The sequence below is a fragment of the Schistocerca cancellata genome, chromosome 1, assembly GCF_023864275.1.
Source record: "Schistocerca cancellata isolate TAMUIC-IGC-003103 chromosome 1, iqSchCanc2.1, whole genome shotgun sequence".
Taxonomy (NCBI): Eukaryota; Metazoa; Arthropoda; class Insecta; order Orthoptera; family Acrididae; genus Schistocerca; species Schistocerca cancellata.
In genome coordinates, this window is record NC_064626.1 from 349,672,742 (window position 1) to 349,700,101 (window position 27,360).

General features: G+C 39.1%; 1 protein-coding gene across 1 annotated transcript in view; it reads right to left on the reverse strand.

The window, feature by feature from the left end:
* The window catches only part of LOC126173848 (armadillo repeat-containing protein 3-like), a 123,220-nt gene that overhangs the window by 11,281 nt on the left and 84,579 nt on the right, over positions 1–27,360 (reverse strand). Inside the window, exon 4 of the mRNA XM_049920989.1 lies at positions 16,757–16,915. Within this exon, the coding sequence (XP_049776946.1) occupies positions 16,757–16,915 (159 nt within the window). The remainder of the gene's footprint in view (positions 1–16,756; positions 16,916–27,360) is intronic.

Genomic DNA, 27,360 nt, shown 5'->3' on the forward strand with positions numbered 1-27,360 from the left:
TGGCATGCACGTTTTCAGTTTATGGGAGTCTTCACACTAGCTGTAGGTAACATCTTCCTTAGGATCCAGGTGGATAGGCAAAGACCAACTACTAGAAGTGTGGTGGACAATACTCACACATAACAGTTCCTGCAAAGCAACCTTAGGCTGGTGCAGTTTGTTAGCTTTCAGGAGCCTTTCCATGTAAAAGACAGGGGGGCCTTCTGCTGTCATTAACCTATGATAGATATCATTTGAAATAGCCATGTGGCATGAAGAGGTGGTGGAAGTGTCACATTCAACATTAATACAACAAGTCACTGACTGATGAGTCTGTGGCACGGCAGTGTATGTGTTATCAGATGAAGTTGCAGCAGGAGACATTGTAGCAGGAAGAATCGACAACGCAACAAGTTTATCTCAGGTTGTTGGAAGTATCCACAGCCAGCTGACAGAATGTGTTGTTGCTGGCAAGAAGGGTGCCAATGTTATTACATTGGTGTAAGAACTCAGTGTGGGAGTTGGCAAGTTGAGCTTTCAGAAGTATACACTCAGATGATGGATGAACGAGCATGTCACAGCAAGACGTGGGGGCTGTAGGCAATGGAGCAAAGGAACATGGTATGCATGTGCCACAAGTACAAAGCAACAGTGCAACAGATTGGGTATCTAGTGAGAGGCTGAGTGTAAGGAAGTCAATTCTGAAGACAGGACTCTCAATAACCACCATGTGGAACATCCATGAAAACTGTGGATCATGGGTGAGCTGAAGCTGTGGTATGGCTGTGTTGTGCACTTTGATATCTGAATTCTTAGCTGTGTGGAGTGTACCAGATGAGGCAGGATACTTGAGAGAGCAAGAGCTGGTGGAACAACACCTGCATCCACACTGGTGTCAATCAGAAAGTGCATGTTAGTTAAACTGTCAAACACTTAGACACATCCAGACAGGAGTTGATTACTGTGTGATGACTGATTTTGAAGGCAGCACCCTGGAGAAGAAGTGTGGGTCAGGGCACCTACTGCAGCCTGCATGGTGAGTTTTCATATGCACACGGAGAGCAGCAATTACAAGCTGCATCACCAAACTTCATGTGGAACCACCACAGTGGGAAGGCAGAGTGGGGAGCAAGATGTAAAGTTCTGATGTCTGCCACTGCACTGCACTGGGAGACATCAAGGGTAGAAGGTGAGGAGTGAGGGACAGAGAGTGCAGTAGTCTAAATGGTCTCCTAGGTAGCTGCACTGCTCCATCTCATGATGCGTGAGATCTCATGCGACCTCCTCCAGGTGGGTGAGGAGGAGGGGCAACCATATCCACAGCAGTACTGCCGATGTACGAGGCAGAATCTGTTCTTGCAGAAGTGACAAGCTGGTGATGTCGCACAACTTAATACACACAATCTGCATGTTGAAATCTACATTCCAACAGTTCTGTAGACAATGATAAGAGCTGCAGTTGGATGTTGTATGGAAGCTTGACAATCCAAATAGCTTAAAACTCAGTGTACTGCAGAATGTTAAGTTTGACAAGAGTTCACGGGTGATGCCAGCACTGCAGGGGGATCCTGTTGCTGATTTGTTCCATATGAATTATGTGATGAAGCCCTCCTACCACTGAACTAGAAGGACATTCAAAATGATCTGCCACATGTTGAAATATCTGGGGGGAGGAACTGGGTCAGGATGATGTCACTGATGTTCCAGGTTAGCATGTGTTCAATGAGGCATTCAAAGTGTGTATTGTCACTGGTGATGCCGCTAACATCCAGAATAGAGTCCAGCAGGATGCACCATGTGAGAGGGCTATCCTTGTTGAGAGGACACAACTTATTCAGTAGCTAAGAGGGGAGGGGAAGGGGTGACCTGAGTCATCACCAGTGCACAAAACTGTGTACTAGACAAGGGCAGATGGAGAGACGGTGCCATGTGACTATGGCACAGTGCCCAACATTTAGGCAGTAGTGAGGGGTACTTCGCGATGTCACACATTGCAGCAGATGCAGTAGGCATGAACAACACAGGTGCAAATGGAAATGGTGGGGAAGACATGACCAGCATTGTGAGATTGACTATGGTCATTGTTTCATGAAAGATTCTGGAATATTCAGACTGAACAGATGGAGCAGCACTGTCCAAAGGCTGAGAAAATCACACAGATTGGAAGGAGTAGATGCTCACCTACTGTGAAGTCTGGTGTGAACATAAGACAAGTCAACACAATGCACAATAATGGGGTCACCACTGTGAGTGCTCCAATGCTACACCATAGTTGGAATTACTAGAGACACACTATTGAATAATAAACACTTGATTAACAGTGTCTTTCACACAAAAGACATGGCAGATAACACAATCACGCACAGAATAGCTGAACAAGAGCACTCACAGAGGTGGTGGTCAACATGTCCTGAGTTGACTGCCCCCATACATATAAAATTCAAGCTAGATTATTCTGATTATTGACTTATGAGGCATTACTAACATTATGCCTGGTCATCAAATGTTTAATAGACATTTCTTCCAGTTTTTATATGTGCAATGAGTGTACATTCTTGTAATGAAGGACATTTGTGGCACTTCAGGGATTTCCTAATAACATGATACATAAATTACTTATTGGGGTCAGTGTAAAGTGAGACATTTTGTGACAGTCACTTCAGTATACACACTTTGATCATGCTTTTGAGATTGCATGAAGCTTATAGGACTTCCTAGAAGAAATAAAAATATTCTATTTGTAAAAAAGAAATGTTTCTGACTTTATTTAAATTGGTGTTATTTATTTGTCTTTGTTTTTTAAATGCAGCTTAAACAAATTCATGAGTTGTTTCTTTCATAGTAAATCCATGCAATCTATAAGTACTTCCGCTTCTTCAACATGTCATTATGCATTTTCATATTTTACAGATCCATACACTTCCTATTTTGCTCCCTACATGTTCTGGCAGAGTTTTGTACATATGCTTTATGCACAACACTCTGGATACATATCTAACATGGCAGAATGGGAACACACTCTGTATCCATAAATACCAGAATACTCAGAACTGCTATACTCAATACTCATATAACACATTGTACTTACTCAGTAGGGATATCAGACAACTGAATTTACATGGTTGATTATGACTACATTAACTGAACTTTACTTGATACGTCACATTTGGACATATGGTGAGTGTCAACCATGGCAAAAGATTAATCACTGGTTTTGTATTCTCCTCTATGCTGACCTCTTTGACTCATCTACATTCTTGGACATTTTTCATAGCACACATTGTAAGTCTTCATATTCTGCTGTGTTCTCATGTTGAATAAACCTGCTCACATCATTACATGGTTGATAATTACTGATATAGTCTAGAACACTACCATGTGTAATATCCACATTGGTAGCGTGGATGGTGTTCATTGTTCATTTCATCTCCTTGAAAACTTTTTGATCAGCAGTGCTTTTTACTATGCACTAATGGATCTTCTGCTATTACCAATGCATTTCCAAGTCCATCCACAAGACATTTGACATGAATATTGTGAGAACCCAGTGCTACATAGAGTGTAAACAATGTTAAAACAGAACATGAATGTGCAGCATCATTTTGCCATATTCCTATGGCCTAACCTGTACAACTTCTCAACAGCATGGTTTTGGTATCTTACATTCCATATCTCCAGCTGGACTGGATTCATGTGTACCTGCTCAGATGCCTTAGCCTCCACCTCGTGTGTTTTGGACCAGACCTTAGTGTGGCTCCAGTGTGTGTTTCTCCCCAGGAATCATTTTCATCATTCACAGCCACACCTGTGCTTGCTGTGCCAGGTGACTACATTCTGTGCACACCACCTTCCATCCCCCCTACCCCACCCAGCCCCCTCAACACTAGGGCTTTGTGCATCACACCACATTTACCGCTCTCAAGCTTTCAGCCCACTTGCACCCAGCAATATCAATTGCCTGAGCCACACTGGTTGATTGCACTGGTTCCACACCTGTTCTGTGGCCTGCACATTGTTACCACCACACCAAGACCTTGGGTGATGCATCTTGTGATGTATTCACATGCTTCCCATTGCCGCATCTGACAACTGTGCCACCTTCTACAATGCAAGTCGACCTTGTCTCCATAGCTGTTACTCCCTTCAGTGAGCACTACACCGTGATGGTCCAGGTCGATAACTCCACTGGACAACCTGCAATACTTGATCAAGATTTCGCCTCTCAACATTAACCTAGCTACCTCTGACACTGGCCTGTTTACTCACACCACTTGCTCAGGAGCAAACTGCTGAAATTGCCTCCACTTTCAATGGACAACCTACACACTTGGTTTGCTCTGTTTGTTCTTGTCAAGAACTTATTCAGCTAGCATGGTATACTGGATGACAATTCTCACTTTGTGTACCTAATCACCACATCTCCATGACCACATGGACCTAATTAGTGACTTGGTCCTTTGTCCTTCCTCTCATCATAAATACTGTGTCACAAAGAACAATTATTGAGCACCTTTCCTTTGGTTTATCAAATTATACATGAAGAGTCTCTGGCGGATAGCACTCTTACACAGCTGTGGCACCATTTTTGCACCCTCATTGATGTTGACTTCATGCCAGATCTGTCCTAAGGACTTTCAGGCTCGTTAAACTTCCATCTGAACTGCAGCATCATCTTCTGTCACAAGTGCCGGAACATCAAGGCTCCAGAATGTGCCTCACTGCCCAAGCTTACTTCTTACTTTGACACCATCAGCTGGTCCATACCACCATCCATGTCAAGAAACAAGAGGTGAACATCTCTGCTACCCCTCCCCTACCCCTGCTGGAAGACAACATGGAAAAGTGTGCATGCAGCCCACATGTGAAATGCAGCCACCTGCCAGTAACCTATGTGCAGTGCCTGCACCCAGCACATGATACCCTCCAAAAGCTACTAAACTACATCTGGCAGTATGCCTATCCCACCAGTCTACCAACAAATGGCACATGCATAGCAGCCAACAACACTTACCCATTGTACCCACTTTGCTGGTTCCACTCCATGTCAGCAATGCTGCACGTAATTGTCATCAAACTTGCACCTCCAAAAACTCTACACATGGTCCAGTTTAGGTGTGCTGGACTGCGTGACTTCCTCTTGACACCTACAGATTCAACAGTCAGCGTCTGCCATGACAACCAGTGGCAGTCACCTCTGTGTACCGGACAGTTTCCTTGGCTATAGTTGCTTGATTGACACAGGTGTTGAGACTGGTGTGATAACCCTTGTACTGGTTCCATCAAAAATAGCACCTACTAAACTGCCATTATGTGCTATGAATAACTCTGTTATTAATGTCCTTGGCACTGTTGAACTTACGGTACAACTTGGTCCTGGATGCATTTTTATGTGGACTTTCCATGTGGTGGACATTGGCAAACCCTTTTTAGGTATATACTTTCTACATCATTTTGTCTTTTTGCTGAATGTTCATGAAGCTTCCTTATTGTATCACACTTGAGAAACATGAATTCCAGGCTCATTTGGCCCTTCCTCCCACCTTCCCTCTGTCAAGGATCCACCCACACACTCTTTGGTTGAGTGCTCATTTTTGACAGCTCACCTTACAACGGTGCTCACTCAATTCACCAGTGAGCACACTGCAACTGATGCTTTCTGCGAGCACAACAATGCCCTCTGACAATAGATCCACGTTGCATCTGAGGAATTAGTGCTGGCACATTGGCTGCTGCAACAGCTCTAATCTACACAACGATTCATCACATATTTGTGCCAGTATTGAGTGTGGACCTCACAACAGCTACCTTAACTACTCTGTTCAGTAACACTATGCCTTCTGGAAGCAGCTTACAGTGTTTTCCCCAGTGCTTGTTGATCATAAAGTTCCATTTGCAATACTTGATGACTCTCACCTATCATGCATTACTAATGGTACTGACCATAAAATCAGTATCATTGAAGGATTTCCTGTCTGTCACAAAGCCCATCAGCTCAACCCAAAATAACTCTGTCAGTCCAAATCCATCATTAGTGAGCTTCTTAGTTCATACATCGTTTGCCAGTCAGATAGAAATAGGTCTTCTCCCACACACCTGATGCACAAGAAAGACAGTTCAGCCAGGCTCTGTGGTGATTATAGGGCTCTTAACACTCACAATATTATAGACAACTATCCGATACCATACCTACAAGACTTAGCACAGCTGCTTAGTGGTGCATGAGTGTTCAGTGTTTTGGATTGCTGCAAAGCCTATCATCAAATTCCATTGGTCCCAGAGGACATTCTGAAGATTGTCATGATTACATCCTTTGGCCTCTTTGAATACTGTTATATGCCATATGGACTAAAAAATGCCGCCCAGGCCTGGCAATATTTTACTGACTCCTTATTTTTTAATATACCACACATGTACAGTTCCCTAGAAAGATACTCATTTTCTCCTCATCTGAGGCTGATCACAAATTACACCTTGCTCATGTTCTGAACATACTGCATAGGAAATGGGTTGAGATAAACCATAAGAAATCTCAACTGTGCAAAGAAGAGGTCACCTTCCTCAGCCATGCAGCTTCAATGGATGGCATCCATCCTACCTCTGACCAGGTTGATTTCATGAACACTTTCCTCTTCCTGGTGACTACAGTGAGTTGCACTGGTTTCTCAGCATTATCAACTTTTACAGATGACACATTCCTCCTGCTGCATCCCTTCATGTCCCCGTTACTGATGGTCTTAAAGGCAAAAATACTTCTGGTGCTAGGAAGGTTCCCTGGACAGAAGACATGCATTGGGCTTTCAATGCACTGAAGTCAGCTCTTTCCCACAATGTCACTTTGGTCCATCCTATCCCAGATGCTCATATTTCGATTATGACCAATGTGAGTATTTCTCAATAGGTGCAGTGTTAACAGCAATGTGTGGGTAATACAATAGAGCCCCTGAAACTCTTTTCAAGAAACTGATAGCCTCTCGACACAAAAAGTCCACATTTGACTGCGGATTACTGGCAGTCTATGGAGTGGTATAATTCTTTTTTGATGACATTGAGAGCCACCAGTTCACCATCAACACAGATCACCATCCCCTAGCAGATGCAATACAAAACCTGAGCAAGAATGTACATGCATCATGCCTATGCCACAGGGATCTTATCTGTCAACATTCCACTGATGAGCAATATATATGGAGTGCAGACAAAATTGTTGTGGATTATCTCTCCTGTGTGAACTCTATAATTTCCCTCATCAACATGGTCGAGCTTGCCAAGGTTATGACATGTCCTCATCGACATCATCAGTCCTCTACCCCTGTGTGACTGCTTCCATTACATCACATCTATTGTTAATAGTATGAGGTGACGGGTTGAAGTCATCCCACTCTCTGATATCATGGCTGAGACTGTAGCTCTTGCCTTCATCAATGCCTGTATTGCTGGATTCAGTTGCCCTCCCACTACTTGAACAAACCAGGGCCATCAACCTGAGTCATAATTGTTCTCCCACCTGTGCAAGCTCTGTGGGTGGAAAAATTCCACATGAGAACATACCAGCCCCAGAGTAATGGCCTAGTGGAGAGATGGAATCATGCTCTGAAGGTGGCTCTAATGTGTCAAGGCAGCACTTGGTCCTCCATACTCCCATAGGTTCTACTCAATGTGGACACAGCTCATGAAGAAGATCTCCAAGTCCCATTAGCAGGTCTCATACGGTGAAACCCTTGTCCTACCTGCTCAATTCATTGAGCCAGTGCTCCTTCTGTCCACAGATGAACTTAAAGAACTGGTTAAATGAGTGTGCAAATGCAATTCTAAAACAAACACCCCCTCCAAGGGTTTGTGCCACTCCTCCCGTATTCCTGCAGAAAGACTTTGAACATTGCAACTACATTATGCTATGTGATGACTCAGTCAGAGCTGCATTCCAGCCCCCTCTACTCTGGCCCACACAGATTGCTTGGTAGAGGACGAAAACATTCAACATTCTATTTAACGGGAAGAAGCAAACAACGTCCGTTAAGTGTCTCAAACCAGCATGGTGTTTAGCTGATGCCACCACAAGTATGGATGACAGTTCTGATTCTACAGTTGTCAGTCTCCAAGGTGTGATTACAGTTTCTCTTCCAAGTGATTCCTCTAGGAATCCTTCAGTTCCTGAGTGAAATGTCTCTTCCTTTGCATGTGATTCTGTTCCTCTTCATACATCAGTGTTCCATGTTAATGTCTACGATCTTATCATCAATAAACTAACTATCATGGTGTGTGACAGCACCACCTTCATCCTCAATGTTCCTCCAACCCCACCACAGGACAAATCGCTGCACTTTGATATCACCCCTCTTGCCACGTTCAGTGTCTCTGATGATGCCGACATCGACTCTCTAACAGTATCTATTTCAGATGATGGCATCCTTCTAATTTATGTGCATTGCCACCTGCTGATGACCACTGTCCCCTCGATCGCTGGAAAATAATGGGACACTGTATTCTCCTCTACACTGACTTCTTTGACTTTTTTATTTTATTGGATATTTTTCACACCATGTATTGTAAAATTTCATATTGTATTGTGTTCTCATGTTGAATAAATCTACTCAGATCATTGTGTGGTTGACTATTCCTAGTCTAGTCTACATCACTACCATATATAATATCCACAGACAATTCTGTATCACTCAGCCAGCTTCATTATGAAGTTAACTAAGTACAAAAACAATTTGGTAATTGTCAATATGCATATATTTCTAGAATCAAGACAACAAAATCTCACTTATAAAAGTGAACAGTAATTTAGACAAGTATATCAAAACATGCTGGCATCTTCTGACTCGTCATAATTTTGCAGTAATTTGTATTCTAATACATCACATTGTTAGTGAGATTAACTTAGTGTAAATCCACATATCATTATCCTTGTGTTAGTGAAAATATTATTTGAGCATGAACTTTACAACATATCAGTACCATAGTTTTGTCATTCCCAAATTCATTAAATCTGTAAAGTTTAAATTGTAATTTCATAAAATTCATGTATACAACATTGCAAATATGTGTTACACATTATTGTAAAATTACATAAGGAAAGTGGCAGAAGTCAGATGAAGACAGTTCTTGGCCTACTCTTGTTATGTAAACTCTGTACAGTTCGAATGTGTAAAATATAATTTTTGACTATGTGGAACATTTTACTAAAACTATCTGCCTAAGGCATTATTTAATTCTGAACATCATAACTTGTCAGATATGCATGAAGTTTTAAAATATGTACTTAGATTAATACATAGCTACACCCACCAACATATAAAACATATATAATATATAAGTGAAACGTACACTCCTCAAGTTAAATTTCAAAATTTGCATGACTACCTCAGAAGAAGCAGAAATGCAAAATATATACATTGCTGTTGGAAGAGAAAACTGAATAGAGCACAATATGATACACATAATATTTTGATACAGAAACTATAACTGGGAAACAGCACAACATTCATAACTTTTGTACCTAGTGACATGATTTTGAGGAATATGCATTTATTCATGCAGACATACAAGTTTTTTGTATGAGGCCGTACTTCCAAAAATTGTATGAAGCACAAATGTAGATTACAATTAGTGCTGTAGCATGAAATACATTTTCCATGTGACTCAGCAGTTGAAAATAGAAAATATATCACAACACATGCATGAGTTTTGATATAATTACTACAAAAAAAATTGTTTGAATTTTATGTGGAATTTTCAATAGGGTTTCAAATCAAATTTATATTACTCATAATTCTACTAAGAGACAGAAGAAATACTGAAAGTCAGCTTATATACATAAATATATGTAAATAAATGTGCAAAACTCACTGATTTTGCACTTAGGTGCTTTCATGATACGTCCTACACTAGTGTGCCAAAGATGAACACTATAGTGTCAATATATCTCACTAAAACCAAAAAAGAGAATGGTTGTACACTGGCAGGTCATTAAACACCTCCATAGATGAATGAGAGACACCAACAGGGAATTTTATAAAAGAAAACAAAATGCAGATTGAACATTTTATCTTTTGCATTGTGTTTGTGTGTATTGCAATTCATCTGCAATACATTTCTATTGTTAGCCAGAAATGCCCTTGAGAAGTAGATACACAGCAAAGTAACAGTGAAAATTCTTCGATTTCTGATGATACTTCTGCAGGATGTTTGATGTTCTTCATACAGTTGTTACAGTTTACTGCAACATTTAATTGCATATGTGCACTTACACCACAAATCGAGAAATCAGTAATGAAGGAATCCATAACAGAAAAATTATGAAAAGGTAAAGAGCAGAGCAATGTCAGCGATATTACTGCTAAGTGCAAACATTTTATATGTTGTACACTTCTACACATTGATGCAAAATCACTACATTCATTCCCCCCAAGAACTAATGATATGTGGCATCATAGACGCACGATGACAGCTCGCTGCTGTGGAGCCATCAGGCGTAGCACACAATGTCCATTGTCAACGATGGGTGTCGGGGCGGCAGGTAATTCTGTCATGTCCATAGGTACCGTGGCAGTTGATCTGTATGTATCAGTTTAGGCAGCAATGAAGGCACATTTCAGATGTAAAATGTAGATGTTTGTGGGGGTACCCACGACATTGATCTTAAATGTTTTGCAATCTCTGCTGAGTACTGGTTATGGTCCACCGTATATGGTGGCTGCAGAGTCTTGTAGATAGGGTTGTGCCAAACAAATACTTGACTGCACTTTGACAGGGCAGCTAAAATGAAGGAGTAGTGTGTCTCTTGATGTAATAGGATGGAGCCAATATATCTGTGAGAGCAGCTTTCTAACAAAGTCAGACACACCATGGAAAGTGTCTGGCATATCACAAAGTAAATCACTGGGCAGTCTAATTCGTTGCTCACAGACAAGGTCAGTGACAGTTCATTTCAGATTGTCCTTGCTGGCATGCAGAGGCACAATAGCACGATCAGTGGTACATCAGTTCAATGTTGGGACTCATGGCACCGAAGGGATACCTTAAGTTGACAATGTAAGCATTCCACCAAATCATTCATTGCTGGGTGATAAGCCATTGTCTGGATACATTTCATGCCTAACAGGGCAGCGAGTTCCTTGAATAGGTAGGATTTGAACTGCCTGCCTCCCAGTGGTTATGCACAATAGTACACCATGGTATACCAAAACATGCAATCCATCCCCAAAAGATCATAGTTGTGACTGTCTCAGTGGTGATGTCAGATGTAGGAAGCATCAGACCAGTGAGTGAATTGGTCAATGGCAGTGAGACAGTAGGTGCATCCCTCAGATACAAGCAATGGTCCAGTGATGTCTATATGGAAATGATCAAATTGTTGGTTAGATGGAATGAATGTCCCAAGGGGTGCACTAACATAGCAATTGATTTTATTTTGCTGACAGACCATGCATTGCTTAACAAATGCCTTACAGTCTATGTCAATAGTAGGCCACACATAAGTTCATTTCATACTGCAGCATGAGACAGGTCATGCAGAGATGTGATTGTCTGCTGTCATAAACTGTGAGTCACAAATGGTTGTGGCTTTCATGTGGAGATGCCACAGTACAACAGCTTGTTCATTGGTGGCACTTGGATACGACAAAGCTGCAGACTGAATGGCCACACCAATAAGTCTTGGAGCTTTTTGACAGATTCTTGTGCTAGGACTAGAGCCTCATAGTTGACTGTGCTTTAAATAATTTCAGTGTGAGAGAGAATAGCTGTTGAGATATTAAGTTCTCCCATAATGTGATCAATATGGGTTGTGAACTGTCCTATGAAATCCAAGTGACTAAGGTGGTGTGGTGATGCATTGTCTGTACATTGATAATGGTTTTTGGTTCATGATGAGAGTTAAGTGCTGATTTCTGAGCATGTGCCTGAATTTCCTAATTGAAACATACACCACGTACAGCTCACAATCATACATAGACCCACTCTGTTGTGATAGAGATAGCTCGTTGCTGTGGAACACCAAGGGTTTCTGCTGTTGATCTATTTGTCATTGTAGCATGGGACCTATTGCTGTCATCATCATGTCAACCATCAAAATGAGTGGCACTTGCGGGCAGGGTGTGATAAAAGATCAGCATTGGTGATAGTAGTTTTCACTTTGTTGAATGCTGTCTCAGTTTGATTACTCCACAGCACTCTGTCACTAGGTCTAAGTGAGATGAACAGAAGGTCATTCATTCAGCGGAGCAGTCAACAATGTATGATTATGCATGCAATAATGTAGAAGTTAGTGATACCTAAAAATCATCCTTGATGTGTACAGGTCATCTAGATAGAACAGCTCACACATAATAATGTGTTAGGTTTAGATGCTCCAAAGCAGATGAAGGAACTGTGGCAGTGCAAACATATTAGTGATGTACACATATACACTTTACTGCAATGTGATACTTAACTGAAGTTGTACAGCAACTCGTTGGATGTGCTTGCAGGCAGATACAAGTAAGCAGTGGCCTATCAGGGCATACATTACCAAATATAATGTCTACAAGAATATGTCTGTCCTTGGTGCCACACTGTCAAATCACTGTAGTAAACACTTCTCCCTATGTGAAGGCAATAGGCAACTCCACTTACAGGATAAGTCTCCGCTTTGAACTGTAGTTACAAACAGCAACCCTGGAACTCAGTGCTAGAACTGTCTGTTGCTGCCGATTTTGACAATGTTCACCTTCTTTATTTCTTTGTTTGTTGTACATGGCGTTGACATACTAGCTGAAAAAATAGGGGGTGGAAGTGCAGTACTGCCTACTGTAAATAATGTAGCCAACAGGTGCACATTTGCATTACACAGTCATTTACTTTCACTTTTCACAACCCCCCCATATACACATTTTATATGGCCACTGCACTATTGTTTAACTTTCAATAAGTCTCTTTAATAGTTTTCATGCAAACATCCACATACTGCTACAATATTTTACTGTTGAATAGCTACAAGCAGTAAAAACTTAACCACAAAGTTCACAGTACTTGAAGAATAGAAAGGTACATATGGAACAGACACTCTCATTGTTTTTACACATGTCCTAATTGTGTAACACTTATTCCACAGTTACACTGAAGCATTGTTGTTGTTCTAACCAACACAGGTTTCTCATCTGAAACTCAGCTGTGGACTGAATATCCCCTGACCAAAAATCGGGCCATTATATATCATCACAATAATAGGCCCTGAAACTACACATTATTCAATGTTTAATTTACAGAAATTACAATTAAAACTTAACTCATTAAATTAACAGAATACATCAAAAAATTTGTTCCTTTTAACAGTTTCTTCTACTTCAATGGTTAGGCCAAATTATTTGTTTAAATCATGATATTAACATATATAGTTATGCAAGCAATACTTTTGAGAAAACTGTTAATTACTTTGGAATTAATTCAGAGCCAGCTTTGCTGACATGTTTTCGAATAGAGCCAAATAGATTATTTACGAATTCTATTAGTTGTTCCTCCCAATGTTTATAATTAGTACAGAATTTATACTTGTTTTATATGTCAACAGTAGAATTTAAGTTACGAAACAATTTCTGATTTCACACTATAGCAAAAAGCACAAAATTCGATCTGGTGTTATATTCTTTAAAACTGAGGGTGAAACTTTCTCTTTTATGAAAATGCAGATTACACTCACATATGTTAATGCTAATTAATTCAAAAATGGAAAAAAAATGAATTTTAAGAAGGCAGATGGGAAACAAGAGGGGAAGTAAAAATATCCCAGCTTGCTCTGTCACATGCTTACCAAAATGCAGAACTCCATCTCATGGTGGCAGCATGGAGGTTGCTGACTGGGCCATGGTTGTGGTTAGTGGTGCACTCCAAAGTGCCTCCTGTGGGACCAGTTTGGAGCTGTCTTAGTATGCCAGCTCAGGTTGCATCCATTGGCAAGGATACAACAATCATAACTCATGAACAGTCACAGGCATTCGATAAATCACTTTGGCCCCTGTCTTCTATTTTGGGCCAAATTCCATGGACATTGATTGTTTTGCCCAAGAAGCATACTTCTGAAGCTCTGAAGACACATTTTGAGGATTAATAAGTAGTCCACATGAGCAAATGTGTTTAAATATATGGTGCAGATATTCCAAATGTTCAGCTTTGGAACTGGACATAACCAGTAGTCATCAATGTATACAAAGCAAAAATCTTTATCTTCTGTCACCTCATCCATAAAACATTGAAATATCTGTACAGCATTGCATAACCTGAATGGCATTCCTGTAAATTCAAAGAGGCCAAACGGAGTCATGACAGCTGTTTAAGCTTTGCCTGCTGGTACTACAGGTACCTGACACAATGCGCAAACCAAGTCTACGTTGAAGAAGACATGATTGCCACAGATGTTGTAAGTGAAGTCTTCTATATGCGAAAGTAGCGATCAGTGATTGTCCCAGCATTGAGCTGCAGTAGTCACTGCATGGACACCATACACAACATGTAGTGATGACACCCAGCTGCTGCTTAGTTGTCAGCAGTTTCCATGTGAAAGAATGAAAGAAAATTCTTGTTTGGCTACTTTCAGCTTCCCTGGTGTCAAGCAGTGTGGCTGAGTGTAGATTGTTGGTCCTGGCATTGTTAGGATCTAATGTACTACTGAATGGCATACTGGTGCTAGCATAGGTAGTAGTAGGGTTATCTCTGGGAACTGCTTAAGAAGTTCTACATAATGAGAGTCACCAGCAATCATCTGAATAGTGATATTGTCCACACAACATACACATTCATGACACGTCAGACTGGTGAATTACATGGTGCAGCTGGGAGAGGGAGACATCCCAGTCCCATGGCAATTGTTGATGAAGTTAATGTGGCTGTAGCCAACATTGCAGTGCATGCTTAAAATTCTACAGCCAGGGCTCGAACTGTGGCATGGAAATTGTCTCTTGCCTGGTCAACAATTCAAAAGACATTGCATTGCACTGAATTTTATACTGGTATCACTACAAGATTCAGAATGTGTTTAAATGAAGCCCCAAGACAGGCTACAATGTCATGATTTTTTCCTTCATTGTTTAGCAAGCATTGGAATGGATGACATGTGACTGGGGAATACTCTTTGGGTGGATGAGGCACATTTTAATCTGCACAGTGTAATGAATACACAGACCTGTTGCATATGGGGTTCTACTCCACCACATGTTGTGCAGGAATATCCACTGCAGTCAGCTTATGTGACTGTGTGGTGTGTCTTCACAAGCTTCTTCCTTCTTGCTCTGTTTTCTCCATGAGATGACACCTCACAGGCCTGTTAGCTGTACAGTTACATCTGCACATTATAAGGGCCTCCTTGTAGAACATGTGATCTCAGCTTTGCAAGAATGCAATATGTCCAGATCAATATTGTCATGCAAGATAGGGTGACACTACATGTCACTTGCCAGGTGAAGAAAATGCTTTGAAAAATCTTTTGTAATGAGCACATCATCTCTCAGCAATTTCAAAATGTGTCTCCTTCCAGATCCTCTTACTTACATCCATATGACTTCAGATTAGGGGGATATCTGGAAGACTGTGTTTATCAGGGATGTACCCAAACTCATCCTGATCGAAAGGGGCGGCATACGATGACATATCACCCTGATTACCTCAAATATGCTGCAAGCTACTGGCAACCATGCTGTGTTATGGATTAGTATATTGCTGAGTCATGAGATCATACTGAACACACATTCTCACTTGTGACTGTATCCTAATAAATTTGCCAGAGTCACTGCTGTCAAGCGTTTGATTATTCCTCCTCTTGTCCTACACCCACACCACATTCTGACTGTTTACAGTGCAATATTTTCACTGTTGGTGGAAAGTCGGACTACTATTTTTTTCAGCATTCTCCATGAGCACACCGATTAATGAAGATACCAACAATGTTTCAGCATCCTGAAATGTATACAACCTGCACTGCAGTAACATACAGAATCAATCACTGCTGGCTAGCTACTTCTGTGAGGTATACCAAAACAAATTGTGATTGACCCTAAAATACTGAAACTGAAAATTATGGTAATTACTTGAGGGTTACTTTATATAAATATATTAGGAGAAAAACAGCTACTTTGAAAAACCCTTTGCTCCTCCTCAAATACTATTCACCTGGTGTTTTAATAAAGTACTTCAAACAAAGCATTTATGTAACATTACACAGACCACTATCAGCTGTCTACCCATTGGCAAATTAGGATCTATTGAATACAAATATTAGAGGTATACAGAATTTACATTCTTATCACACACCACTAATTTCCCTATAACAGATTGAACTCCATGCATTTCAGTCTTATGAGCTTAATTTCTGATCACCCCTTATATCAGAAACTATTTCATTTCTGGATTTACTGAAAAAGTGATCAAAATGTATAAGAAAGTTTCAAATGACACCTAAAGTAAGCCTGTCAATTTTTATATTTGGCAAACTCATTTTACTTATTAAAGAATTCCTTCATATACTTAGTAAGACCATAAATATGTGATAATGTACTTATGTAAAAATTACATTAGGAAATATAATACCATAGATTAAATATACTGACAAAGTGCAAAAGAAGGAACCCTGTTTTCATATCACTACTGTATTTACAATACGTCAACAGGTATATGATGTCCAAAGTGGTTTAAGATAAGTTTATATTTCCACCTACAACTGAAGTAATGTTCTGTGATAGTAGCCCAATCATCAGATCATTAAATACAGTAATTCTATAAGTAACTGCAATATGTTGGACTTTACCTCCAATGAATTTTTCTGAACATCAGGATCTGGTGATGTTATCCTGATAAGAAGCACATGTGGTATTTCACTATCTAATAAGGTTGCACAAACAGCATGCACAGTTGACAGTTCTGCAAGTACTAAGGAACAAAATTCCTGCACTACAACATCAGTGTCCTGAAGAGAAAAAATATACATCTTTCAGTACACTGTTTTATTGCACTAATGACTTATTTGCAAATTAGGAAAAGTTCATGTCACAATACTGTATTTTCCAAACAAATTTCTAATTTGTATCATATATTACAATGAAACTCTATTTACAATTTCTTTAGCTGATTTATAAGCTGTCCATTTCTCAAATTAAGTTTAATGAATGCTTTAAATCAGATTGCATCTTTTCTTAGATTACTTCCAATTCAACAAGGAAATATCTTCACACTTTTTCAGCATTTTGGAGTCCATACTAGCAATGTCTGAGTTTCACAGTTTTTATCTGCAAGTAAGTGTTTTTGAAACCTATGTGGCTTTCTCAAGCAATTTTGTTCAGACTTTGATGTCAAACCCATTACTTCTTCAAATCCAACACCTACACTACATATTTTATACACCAACAGATTCTCAATATCTTACATACCAGAATGTACAAGATCCTCATTGAAGCGCTATGTCAATCTAAGTTTTGTGATGAACTTCTATTTGGAGAGCTCATCATCTATGAATGAATTTTTTTTATTACTTCTCACCAGAAAAGCAAGTTTCATGCTAGAAAAGACATCTCATGTCACAACTAGAAAAACTGTCTGTTACTTACCTAGTCTTCACTCTGTATTGTTGTCAGTATCAGCACATTTCCTCAGCTTCCAATCCCCTTACCTTTAATCAAAGCTCACATTATGAATTCTTCATTTCTGGACACTTACTGGCTCATTCTTTGAATGTCCATTTTCAAGACAAAAATTATCTTTTGAAACACTAATCTCATGCATCAGTAAGAATGTAGAAAAAGGTCTCATTATCATGGAAGGAAGATATGTCTTAGATAATAAAAAAAAGTTAAGAAAAGTAACATCATATAAATGTAGTGACAGTTGTTTTTTTCTGTGTAACATTTGTTACCCTTGGATGGATTAGGAAAAGGAAAAAGGAATTGTATTGGTGAACTATGTACCCTTCAGCATACATCATACAATGCCTCGTGGAGAACAAAACTGAATGAAACTGTAAAATGGGACACACACATAGTATGGATACCAATTTTAATATTGATTTATTTCGAGAAACCACTCTTCCAGTAGTTATATGGTCCCTACTATGACAACTGTTTTCAAGAAATCACCAAATTTATTTGTATTAGCATTCCATCGTTGGAAACATTGTGATCCAGTCATTATATGCTCTCATTCTACCCATCAACTACAGACCTTGCTGAGGTGACATTGGCTGCTTGTCTCAAATGCAGTATCCACTGATACTGAAATTGATACAGGTGATTGGGTTTTTGTAGCCTCGCCATCAGCACCACACAAATCATTGCATTTACACTGTGAGTGGTACTACAAGCCAAAATCAAGCCTCCCAGTGCCATGTAGGATCACATGATACCAGTCAGCTTTTTCTGATTCACAATAAAGGTGCCAACATGCCTGTCTCTGCTGCAGGAAATACAATCCCCAACGTTACTTGTCAATTTGACTGTGAGTGGTATGTCAATTTTTGGTCTTGTGTCATGCACAAAGTAGACAGGAGACCAAGAGGACTCAGGGTGCTATCCCATTCCCTCTAACAAACAAGTTTGAGGATTTGTATTTGACTGAAACTGAAACTGAGCTAGTGAGACTCATTTCACTTGTTTTGGGGAAATTTACTTTGTCCTGTAACAAGAGGAGGCAAATGCAAAAGGATAATGGTATATTAATTGTCAGCAGTTCAAAAATATGTTGAATAATGGGAAATGGTAGCAATGGATAGGAAGTAATGCCAGGTACACTCAGTATGTATAGCTGGAGGCCTCATTCGTCACATGATAGAATAGGATGAAACCAACTACATATTGTGGCAACTTTTGGACAAATGATGCCTGGTATCTGGATACTGAGGTTATACTTGGACCATTCCAGTAACTAGCAGAGAGCATTAAATATACCAGCATGCTCATGGAGTTTCAACAAAGCTCACAATCTGCAGCATTGTTACCAGGACAGATAGTGGCCCCCTGGTACTTAGTCGAGTGGAAGGCCTGAACCAGAGACCCTGAGGGTTCTGTGACAAGCTATACTCTGACTTCCTAGTGTCATATGGTTGAGAGTTGTGGGGTTCCCCCTAAATAGGTCAGGCATGCGCTTCAAGTCAGAGGCAACTACCCAAGTAGCTGTCTGTGTATGGAGTGCAAACAAGGATTTTTTTAGGTTAGGCAGTTGTCCATCCAATCCAGACAATGACAGCTGTTGCAAACCCAGGTGTAACAACGTAAGATTCAAAGAAATGATTCCCACAGATTATAGTATCAAAATATTAGTGGTTCACTGCTGAAATTTCATGACAAAGTGCCACAGTTTGAAACACTCCAACAAAAAAATACTAAAGCTCACATAATATTAGGCAGAGAAAACTGGTTAAAACCTGAAGTTGACAGTAGTGAGATCTTTTGGGAAAATTTATATGTACAGGAAATGAAGGGAGGTATTTGTCGCAGTAGACAAAAAAATCAAATCCACCCAAGATAGAAGTCAAAGTTGCATGTGAGAGCATTTGGGCAAGACTCAGTATCACTGATAGGCAAAAAACTGTACTAGGGTGCTTCTGCCAACCATCAGAGAGTCTCCTCCTGACATAACCAAAAACTTTAGAGAAAACCTCAGTTCACTTGTATGTAAGGTCCCTAATGATACGGAAATCATTGGAGAAAACAATAATCATCCAGTAATCAGTTAGGATAATTATAGTTTTGTTAGTGGTGAGCTTGACAAGACATCCTGTAAAATGTTGCTAAATGCTTTCTATGGGAACTATCTAGAACAGATAGTTTGGGACCCCACTCATGATGGAAATCTAACAGCAACACACAGACTTGGTCTCTTTGAGGAAGTCCACACTGAAACTGGTATCTGTGATTATGAAACAGTTATAGTGACAACAACTATGAAAACACAAAGGGTAACTAAAATGAGCATAAATATTCATACATTCAGCAAATTAGATAGAGAAACTATAGTATCATATCTCAATGAGGAACTTGAAACTTTTAGCTTAGGACAGAAGCATTTAGAGGAGCTATGTCTCAAGTTTAAAAGAATAGTTGACAATGCACTGGATAGATATGTATCCAGGAGGATACTTAATAATGGGAGAGATCCCCCATAATATACAGTTACTGTAAAGAAACTTCTAAAGAAACAGAGACTACTTCATAATAGGTATAAAATAAAGTGTGAATCTATAGATAAAGAAATGCTGAATAAAATATGTTTAGCAGTCAAGAGAGAAATGTGTGAAGCCTTCAATAACTACTGTAGCACAATGTTGTCAAATGATCTTCTACAAAACCCAAAAAAATTCTGGTCATATGTAAAGGCTGTTAGTGTCACTAAAGTACATGTCCTGTCATTCATGGATGAGACTACAACTGAAGATGATAGTAGCAAACCAGAAGCAGAAATGCTTACGTCTGCTTTTAAATGTTCCATTACAAAGTAAAACATGTGAGCATTTCCCCAGTTTAATTTTCATACCACTGGAAAGATGAGTGAAATAGATATTGAGAAATAGCTAAAATCATTAAAATTTAACAAAGCCCCAGGCTCGATGGAATCTCAATGAGATTCTATAGACAATTCAAAGATGAGCCTTTCTGTTAACTGTAATCTACTGTTGATCTTTTGAACAAAAAACTCTGCACAGTAGTTGGAAGAAATTTCAGGGCATACCTGTCTACAATAAGGGTAACAGAAGTGATCCACAAAACTGCCATCCAATATCCTTGATTTCTATTTGTTGTAGAATCTTAGAACATATTCTGAGCTCAAACACAATGAAGTATCTTGAACAGAATGATCTCCATGGCAACCTGCATGGATTTCAAAAACACAGGTCATGTGAAACCCAACTCACACTTTTCTCACATGACATCCTGAGAGCCATTGATCAAAGCAGTCAGGTATATGCAGTATTTCTTGGTTTCTGAAAAGTGTTTGACTTAGTACCTCACAAATGCTTACTATCAAAAGTATGATGAGATAAAATATGTGACCAGATTGAGGATTTCATGGTAGCAAGGGCACATCATGTCATCTTGGATGCAGAGTCATCAATGGATGTAGAAGTAACTTCGGTTGTGCACCAGGGGGTCTCTTGTTGTTCATGTTGTATATTAATGATCTTGTGAACAATATAAATAGTAACCTCAGACTTCCCACAGATGATGCAGTTATCTACAATGAAATACTATCTGAATAAAGCTGTACAAGTATTCAGTCAGACATTGATAAGTTTTAAAAATGGTGCAATGACTGGCAACTCAAAAACGTAAAATTGTGAACTTCACAAAATCAAAAAAATAATATCCTGTGACTATAATATTAGTGAGTCATAGTTGGAATCTATAAACCCATACAAATACTTGGATGTACATTTACTTGGTAAATGAAGAGGAACAATTACACAGGCTCAGTCCCAGGTAAAGCATCTTAATTCATCTGTATTTGTCATTGACCATTAACATTATGGAATAGGCTTGACGCCTTATACGTAATATTGATATGTTCAGTTCTATACATAATTACAGATGTTAACTGTACACTCTAAGTATTAACATACATTTCATATATGTTACATGCTCAATCACAGAAGACAAAAGACTATTTTGAACTCAGTTATTTCATCATAAAGTGTGCTGCAAAGGAAATTAAAATCCTACTTCTTTCGTTATGAAATAGAGTACTAGATGAAGAAATTTTCACAGAATGTCTTAGGCTCACAGTCACATTACATATGCATAAAAAAGGTGATAAAAACCAGTCAAATAACTACAGACCCATTTCAACAGTACCAATCATATCCAAGATAACAGAAAATTATATGCATACACAGGTATACATATATTTTGAAAGCAACAAAGTTTTAAATGATCAACAGTTCATTAGGTCTCATCTATCAACTGTAAAAGCAGTTGAAGCTTTAGTGAATAATGTTTATGAAGGGTATGAAAAAAAGGCTATGTCTGGAAAAATATTGGTTTATGCAAATCAGACTCTGTGTCACATAAATAATTGTCAATAAGTTATAATATTATGGCTTAGAATGTAAATCATCCACTTTGTTCAAATCTTATTCAAATAATAGGTTATGGCTTGTGTATTCAAATAAACACCGATCAGCAATACTTCCAATAAAAAGATTAATACCCCAAGACTCTATACTTGGGCTTTATTGAAGATGTTGAATGGAATGACAAAACATATTCAGGCTTGTGATCCTGAGGTAAATTTTGCGTCAAAGGACTCTCTGAAAATTTGGTATGAATGCTTGGGTCATCAAAAGAAATGTCATGTCGAACAATTCTTGAAACAGCATAGTGTTGAAGTTGAAGACTTTGGCGAAGAATTTTGTGAGGCATTTGTTAAGGGCAAGCAGCATCGCAGCAGCTTTCAGTTATGACAGCAGCATGTCACACAACCTAGAGAAGTGATTCATGCTGATCTGTGTAGACCTATGGAGTGTAAATCACTGGGAGGAGCAGAATATTTTCTTTGCGTCACTTGTGACTTTTCAAGGTTACACATGATATATTTTTTCAAGCAGAAGTCTGAGTCTGCAGAGAAGATTGCAGAAAGGGTGAGCATTGTGAAGAATTTTTGTGGTCAACTACCAAAAGCATTTCAATGTGATGGTGGATGAGAATTTGATAATCCTGAATTTAAAGAGTTGATGAAAATTAAATGGCGTACAACTCCTCATAACAAATCTCTATACTCCAGAGCAGAATTGACGTGCTGAGCGCACTAACAGAACAATTGTGGAACTAGCCCGAACCATGTTGCTAGCTCAGGGCCTGCCTAAGTTTTTGTGGGCAGAAGTAGTAAACACAGCTGTTTATGTGTTAAACAGAACTGGTACAAATTGTGTGGATGGCAAAACAACTTATGAGGTACTGGTATTCACTGGAAAGATGATACAGCTAAATACACTTCATGTTTTTGGGGTGAAGTGTTCTGTTCATATTCTGAAGGAAAAGCAAAAGAAATGGGGTCCAAAAGGAAATCCAGGAACCTTTGTTGGTTATTCTGATGGCATTGATGGTTTTCGAGTGTGGATTGAATCAGAAAACAGATTATTCAGAGTAAGGATGCTGGTTTTGAACATGGGAAAACTGGTAGGACAATGGTGTTACTTCCAAGTGAAACAGGCAATGAAGAATTGAAGAATCATGAAGATGCAAGTGTGTTTAAGGAACCTACAAAAGAAAATTCTAGTGTAAGAGAATTGAGAAATAGGCAGCAACTGAAGAAACCAGAGTGCCTTATTGAAATTATGCTGGCTGAAATAAATGATCCAAAGAATTATACAGTGGCTATTAATTCTGTAGAACATGAACAATGGAGAAGAGCAAAGGAGGAAGAAATGACTTCATTGAAAGAAAATGCTACATGGACTTTGGAACCCATGCCACCAGACTGTAAGCCCATTACCAGCCATTGGGTTTATAGAATTAAGTGTAAGGCTGATGGTAAAATTGATCGCTATAAAGCAAGACTAGTGGTTTGTGAATTTTGTCAACAAAAAGATACTGACTATAATGAAACATTTAGTCCTGTTGCTAGATACGATACAATTAGAGCAATTTTGAGTGTTTGTGCTAGTGATCAACTTTAGTTGGCACATTTCGATGTAAAATCTGCTTTTTTTAATGGGTACTTAAAAGAAGACATATATATATGGAGCAGCCTGAGGGATTTAGTGATGGAACTGATTGGGTATGCAAACTTCATAAAAGTTTATATGGACTAAAACAATCTCCAAGGTGCTGGAACGAATGGTTCAAGGACTGCCTAATAAATCTCGGGCTTGTGGAAAGTAAGGCAGATCCATGTTTGTTCTATCAAGAAAACTGCAATGACAAGTTGATAGTAGTTCTGTATGTTGCTGATGGATTAATATCTGCAAGTAAGAAGGAAGATATTGAAGTTTTCCTAAAGGAAATTCAAAATGAGTTTAAAATTACTGTTGAGCCAGTAGGATATTTCTTAAATATTAATATTGTATGTCATGATAATGGATCAATAGAGGTTAATCATGCAAAAGATATTCTTCAACAGTTTAACATAACAGAGGCAAATCCTGTGTCAATTCCAATTGAGCAGTATCAGCCAAATGAGTTAACCAGTGATAAACCAACTCATGCACCATGTCAAGAAGAAGTTGGCTGTCTTATGTATTTAGCTGTTGGTACAAGGCCTGATATAGCATTTGCACTGAGCTATGTGTCAAAATTTTTAGAGAATCCTCAAGAAAACCACTGGTCTATGGTATTCTCACCAAACCATTGCCACATGTCTGGCTTAAATATTTAAGATCATTAATTGGAATGTGTTAAGTACTGCATTTAGCAAGATAAACATTTAGGGGAAGTGTTGAAGTGAAATGTTTATATTAATCTCTTTGCTGTGTACTATATCTATGTCTTTGGTTGGTGTCATAAAAATAAAATACATGTGTCTTGTTATAGCAACTATGTCATGCGTATGCTTTATGTTGTGCCCTTTAGTTCTTACTTGAAGTTTCTGCAATAATAGGAACAATAGGTATATCAGTAATGAGAAATCAGGATAAATGTAGGATTTAAGATGATAGCTGAGCCAGGGATATTAGGAGACATAATATGGAAAGTGTGACGCCCAGGAAAATAGCTAACAGATACTTCTTACCACAGTAAGATCAGTTTCAACCATGGTACAATGCCAATGAATTAGAATTAGAATAAAAAATCATAATGATATTGTTTTGTTATGTTTTACTGTCTTCAGTTATGTAGCATTTTCTTAAAATAACAAAAGTGCTGAAACACTTCTTGGATGTGAGGCACATCATTGGTTGTCACATTGTCAATTAAACCATTCCAGATGCCTTAAGAAGCAATGTTCACAATAGAAGTAAAGCCATTAGCAATATCTAACCAAGAAAAACATGTGATGTAGTTGGAAAGTCAGTCTGATATGTGGAAGTAAAGGAATCAAATAATTTTTTTCTTACTGTATGATGCAATTAGGCTGATATAACACCTGAAATTAGAGAATGATAGGATTATTGCACAGCACAGGTGGAGCTTGTATAGTGCCTGTAGCTGAGTCAGTGTATTAGAAAGCTCTTGAAACAGGTCCATAGGATAAATCTCTCAAAGTGAGAAGAATTACTAAACCATTAATGAAGAGTTAAAAAACAAATATGTTACAAAAGTTTAAATAGATTCTCATGTCAGAACATCTTGATGCTGCAACCAAAACAAAACTACCATGGATCTACTACTGTTGTAAACAAACTCTTCCCAGTGATATGATATAATAATCTGGAGCAAAAAGAATATGGAGTGCACCAACCATTCTGTTTGCAAAGGTCAGTTCTGTTCCACATAGGTTGAGACAGCACGTAGCACACAGTACATGTATTATCATTATTAGTTGATAACAAATAGTTGTAAGATATTAGCATAAACTTGCAGATAGTGTTCAACAGTTGCTAGGTCATAGGGATAACATAACAAGATAGTATGCACATACGTTAATGAGAAGAGAGATGTACAGATCAAGAAGTGTCTGTTCTTTTTTATGTTAACCCAGGGTAGCATGTCTTATTGTTCATTTACATGCAAGGTATGACTCAATGCTACGTATGCTCCAGTCACATTTGTGTGATCACCACTTATATTCAATGTCAGTGAGTAATAATGACTAACAGATGGCAGGTGGCAGTTGGGATGATATAACACATGCAATTGGAGAATGATAAGATTATTGTACAGCACAGGTGGGGAGGTATATAAAGTGTGTTGGGGGGATGTGGAAAACACCACAGTCATTATCCAAAACTGGTGCCAAGGAAATTGTGGTGCACCACGGGCCATGGATGACAGTGGTAAACAATGGCTGTAGAGATGTGTATGGGTGAAGAGACATGCAACTGTTGAGCAGCTGACCATCCAGATGAACTGAGGAACTACCTGCAGTGTCTCTTCAACAACTGTTCAGTAAACATTGTTGCATATGTGTCTCCGTAACAGGCACCCAGTTTGACTGCTGTTCATGGGTGACAAAGGCTGGAATTTGCACACCAATACCACAACTGGATAACCACTGAGTGGACAGATGGCCTATTCAGATTAATCACATTTTACACTCTATCAGACAGATGGCCATTGCCATGTACTGTCTGATGTACCTGAAAGCAAACACCATGCAACAATCATTGGAAAAGTCCAGGCCAGAGGAGGAAGTGTTACAGTCTGAAGACTGTTTTTATGGCATTCTCTGCATGACATCATCACTCTGGAAGGCACAATGGATCAAAATAAGTATGTATCTATCCCTGGGGACCATGTCCACCCCTACAAGCAGTTTATGAAAATATAATGTAGTTGAATAGATGAAAAATCTACTACCCAGGCAGTGGCAGGAGAAAACACACAAAATTTAATCAAATTTGCAAGCTTTCAGAGCCAGTGACATCTTATTCTGATAGGAGGGTTGAAGGGAAAGGAAGAGGGATGAAGAAAAAAGACTGATGAGGTTTAGGAAATGGGGAGAATTACAGAAAAGTCACCCACAGCCTTGACTCAGGGAGACACCGGATGGGATGAGAAGGAAATACTAATTGTTGAGGACTACACCAGATGTGATTTGAAACCCTGAGAATCTAAAGATTGAATATAGTGTAATAAGCAAGACAGACATTATTTACAAAACATCATGCAAGAGATAATTATTCTACCCTGACCCAGGGCTCTAGGTGACTTTCCTGTAATTCTCCCCATTTCCTAAACTCAGCAGTCCTTTTCCTTCATCCCTCTTCCACCAGAAGATGAAAACATGGGCTCCAAAATTTTTCACATTTCGTTCTTTTTATGTGTTTTCTCCTGCCCCCATTTGGTGAGTAGATTTTTTTGCCTCTTCATTTATATTATACCTATATGCAGTTTGTTTTTCCTCAGCATGATGGCATCTATCACCAGGACAATGAAATATGTCATGCAGCTCATAGTGTACATGTGTGGTTAGAAAAGCACCAGGAGGAGTGTACCATACTACTCTGGCCACCAAACTCCCTAGATTTAAACTCAATCAAGAATATGTTGCACCACCTCAACCAGGCTATTCACGCCATGGATCCTCAGCCAAGAAACCTAGTGCAGCTGACCACAGCACTGGAGTCATTGTGACTCAACATCCCTCTTGGTACCTTGCAGAATTCCATTGACTCTCTTCCTGCTAATCTCGCAGCAGTACATGTCGCAGAAGGTGGCTAGTCAAGCTTTTGGCAAGTGGTCACATTAATATGACTGGACAGTGTATCTGAGACTATTTAAGTTGTTAGAGGAATATGATGTAAGTAATATGTGAATGTGGGAGATACTC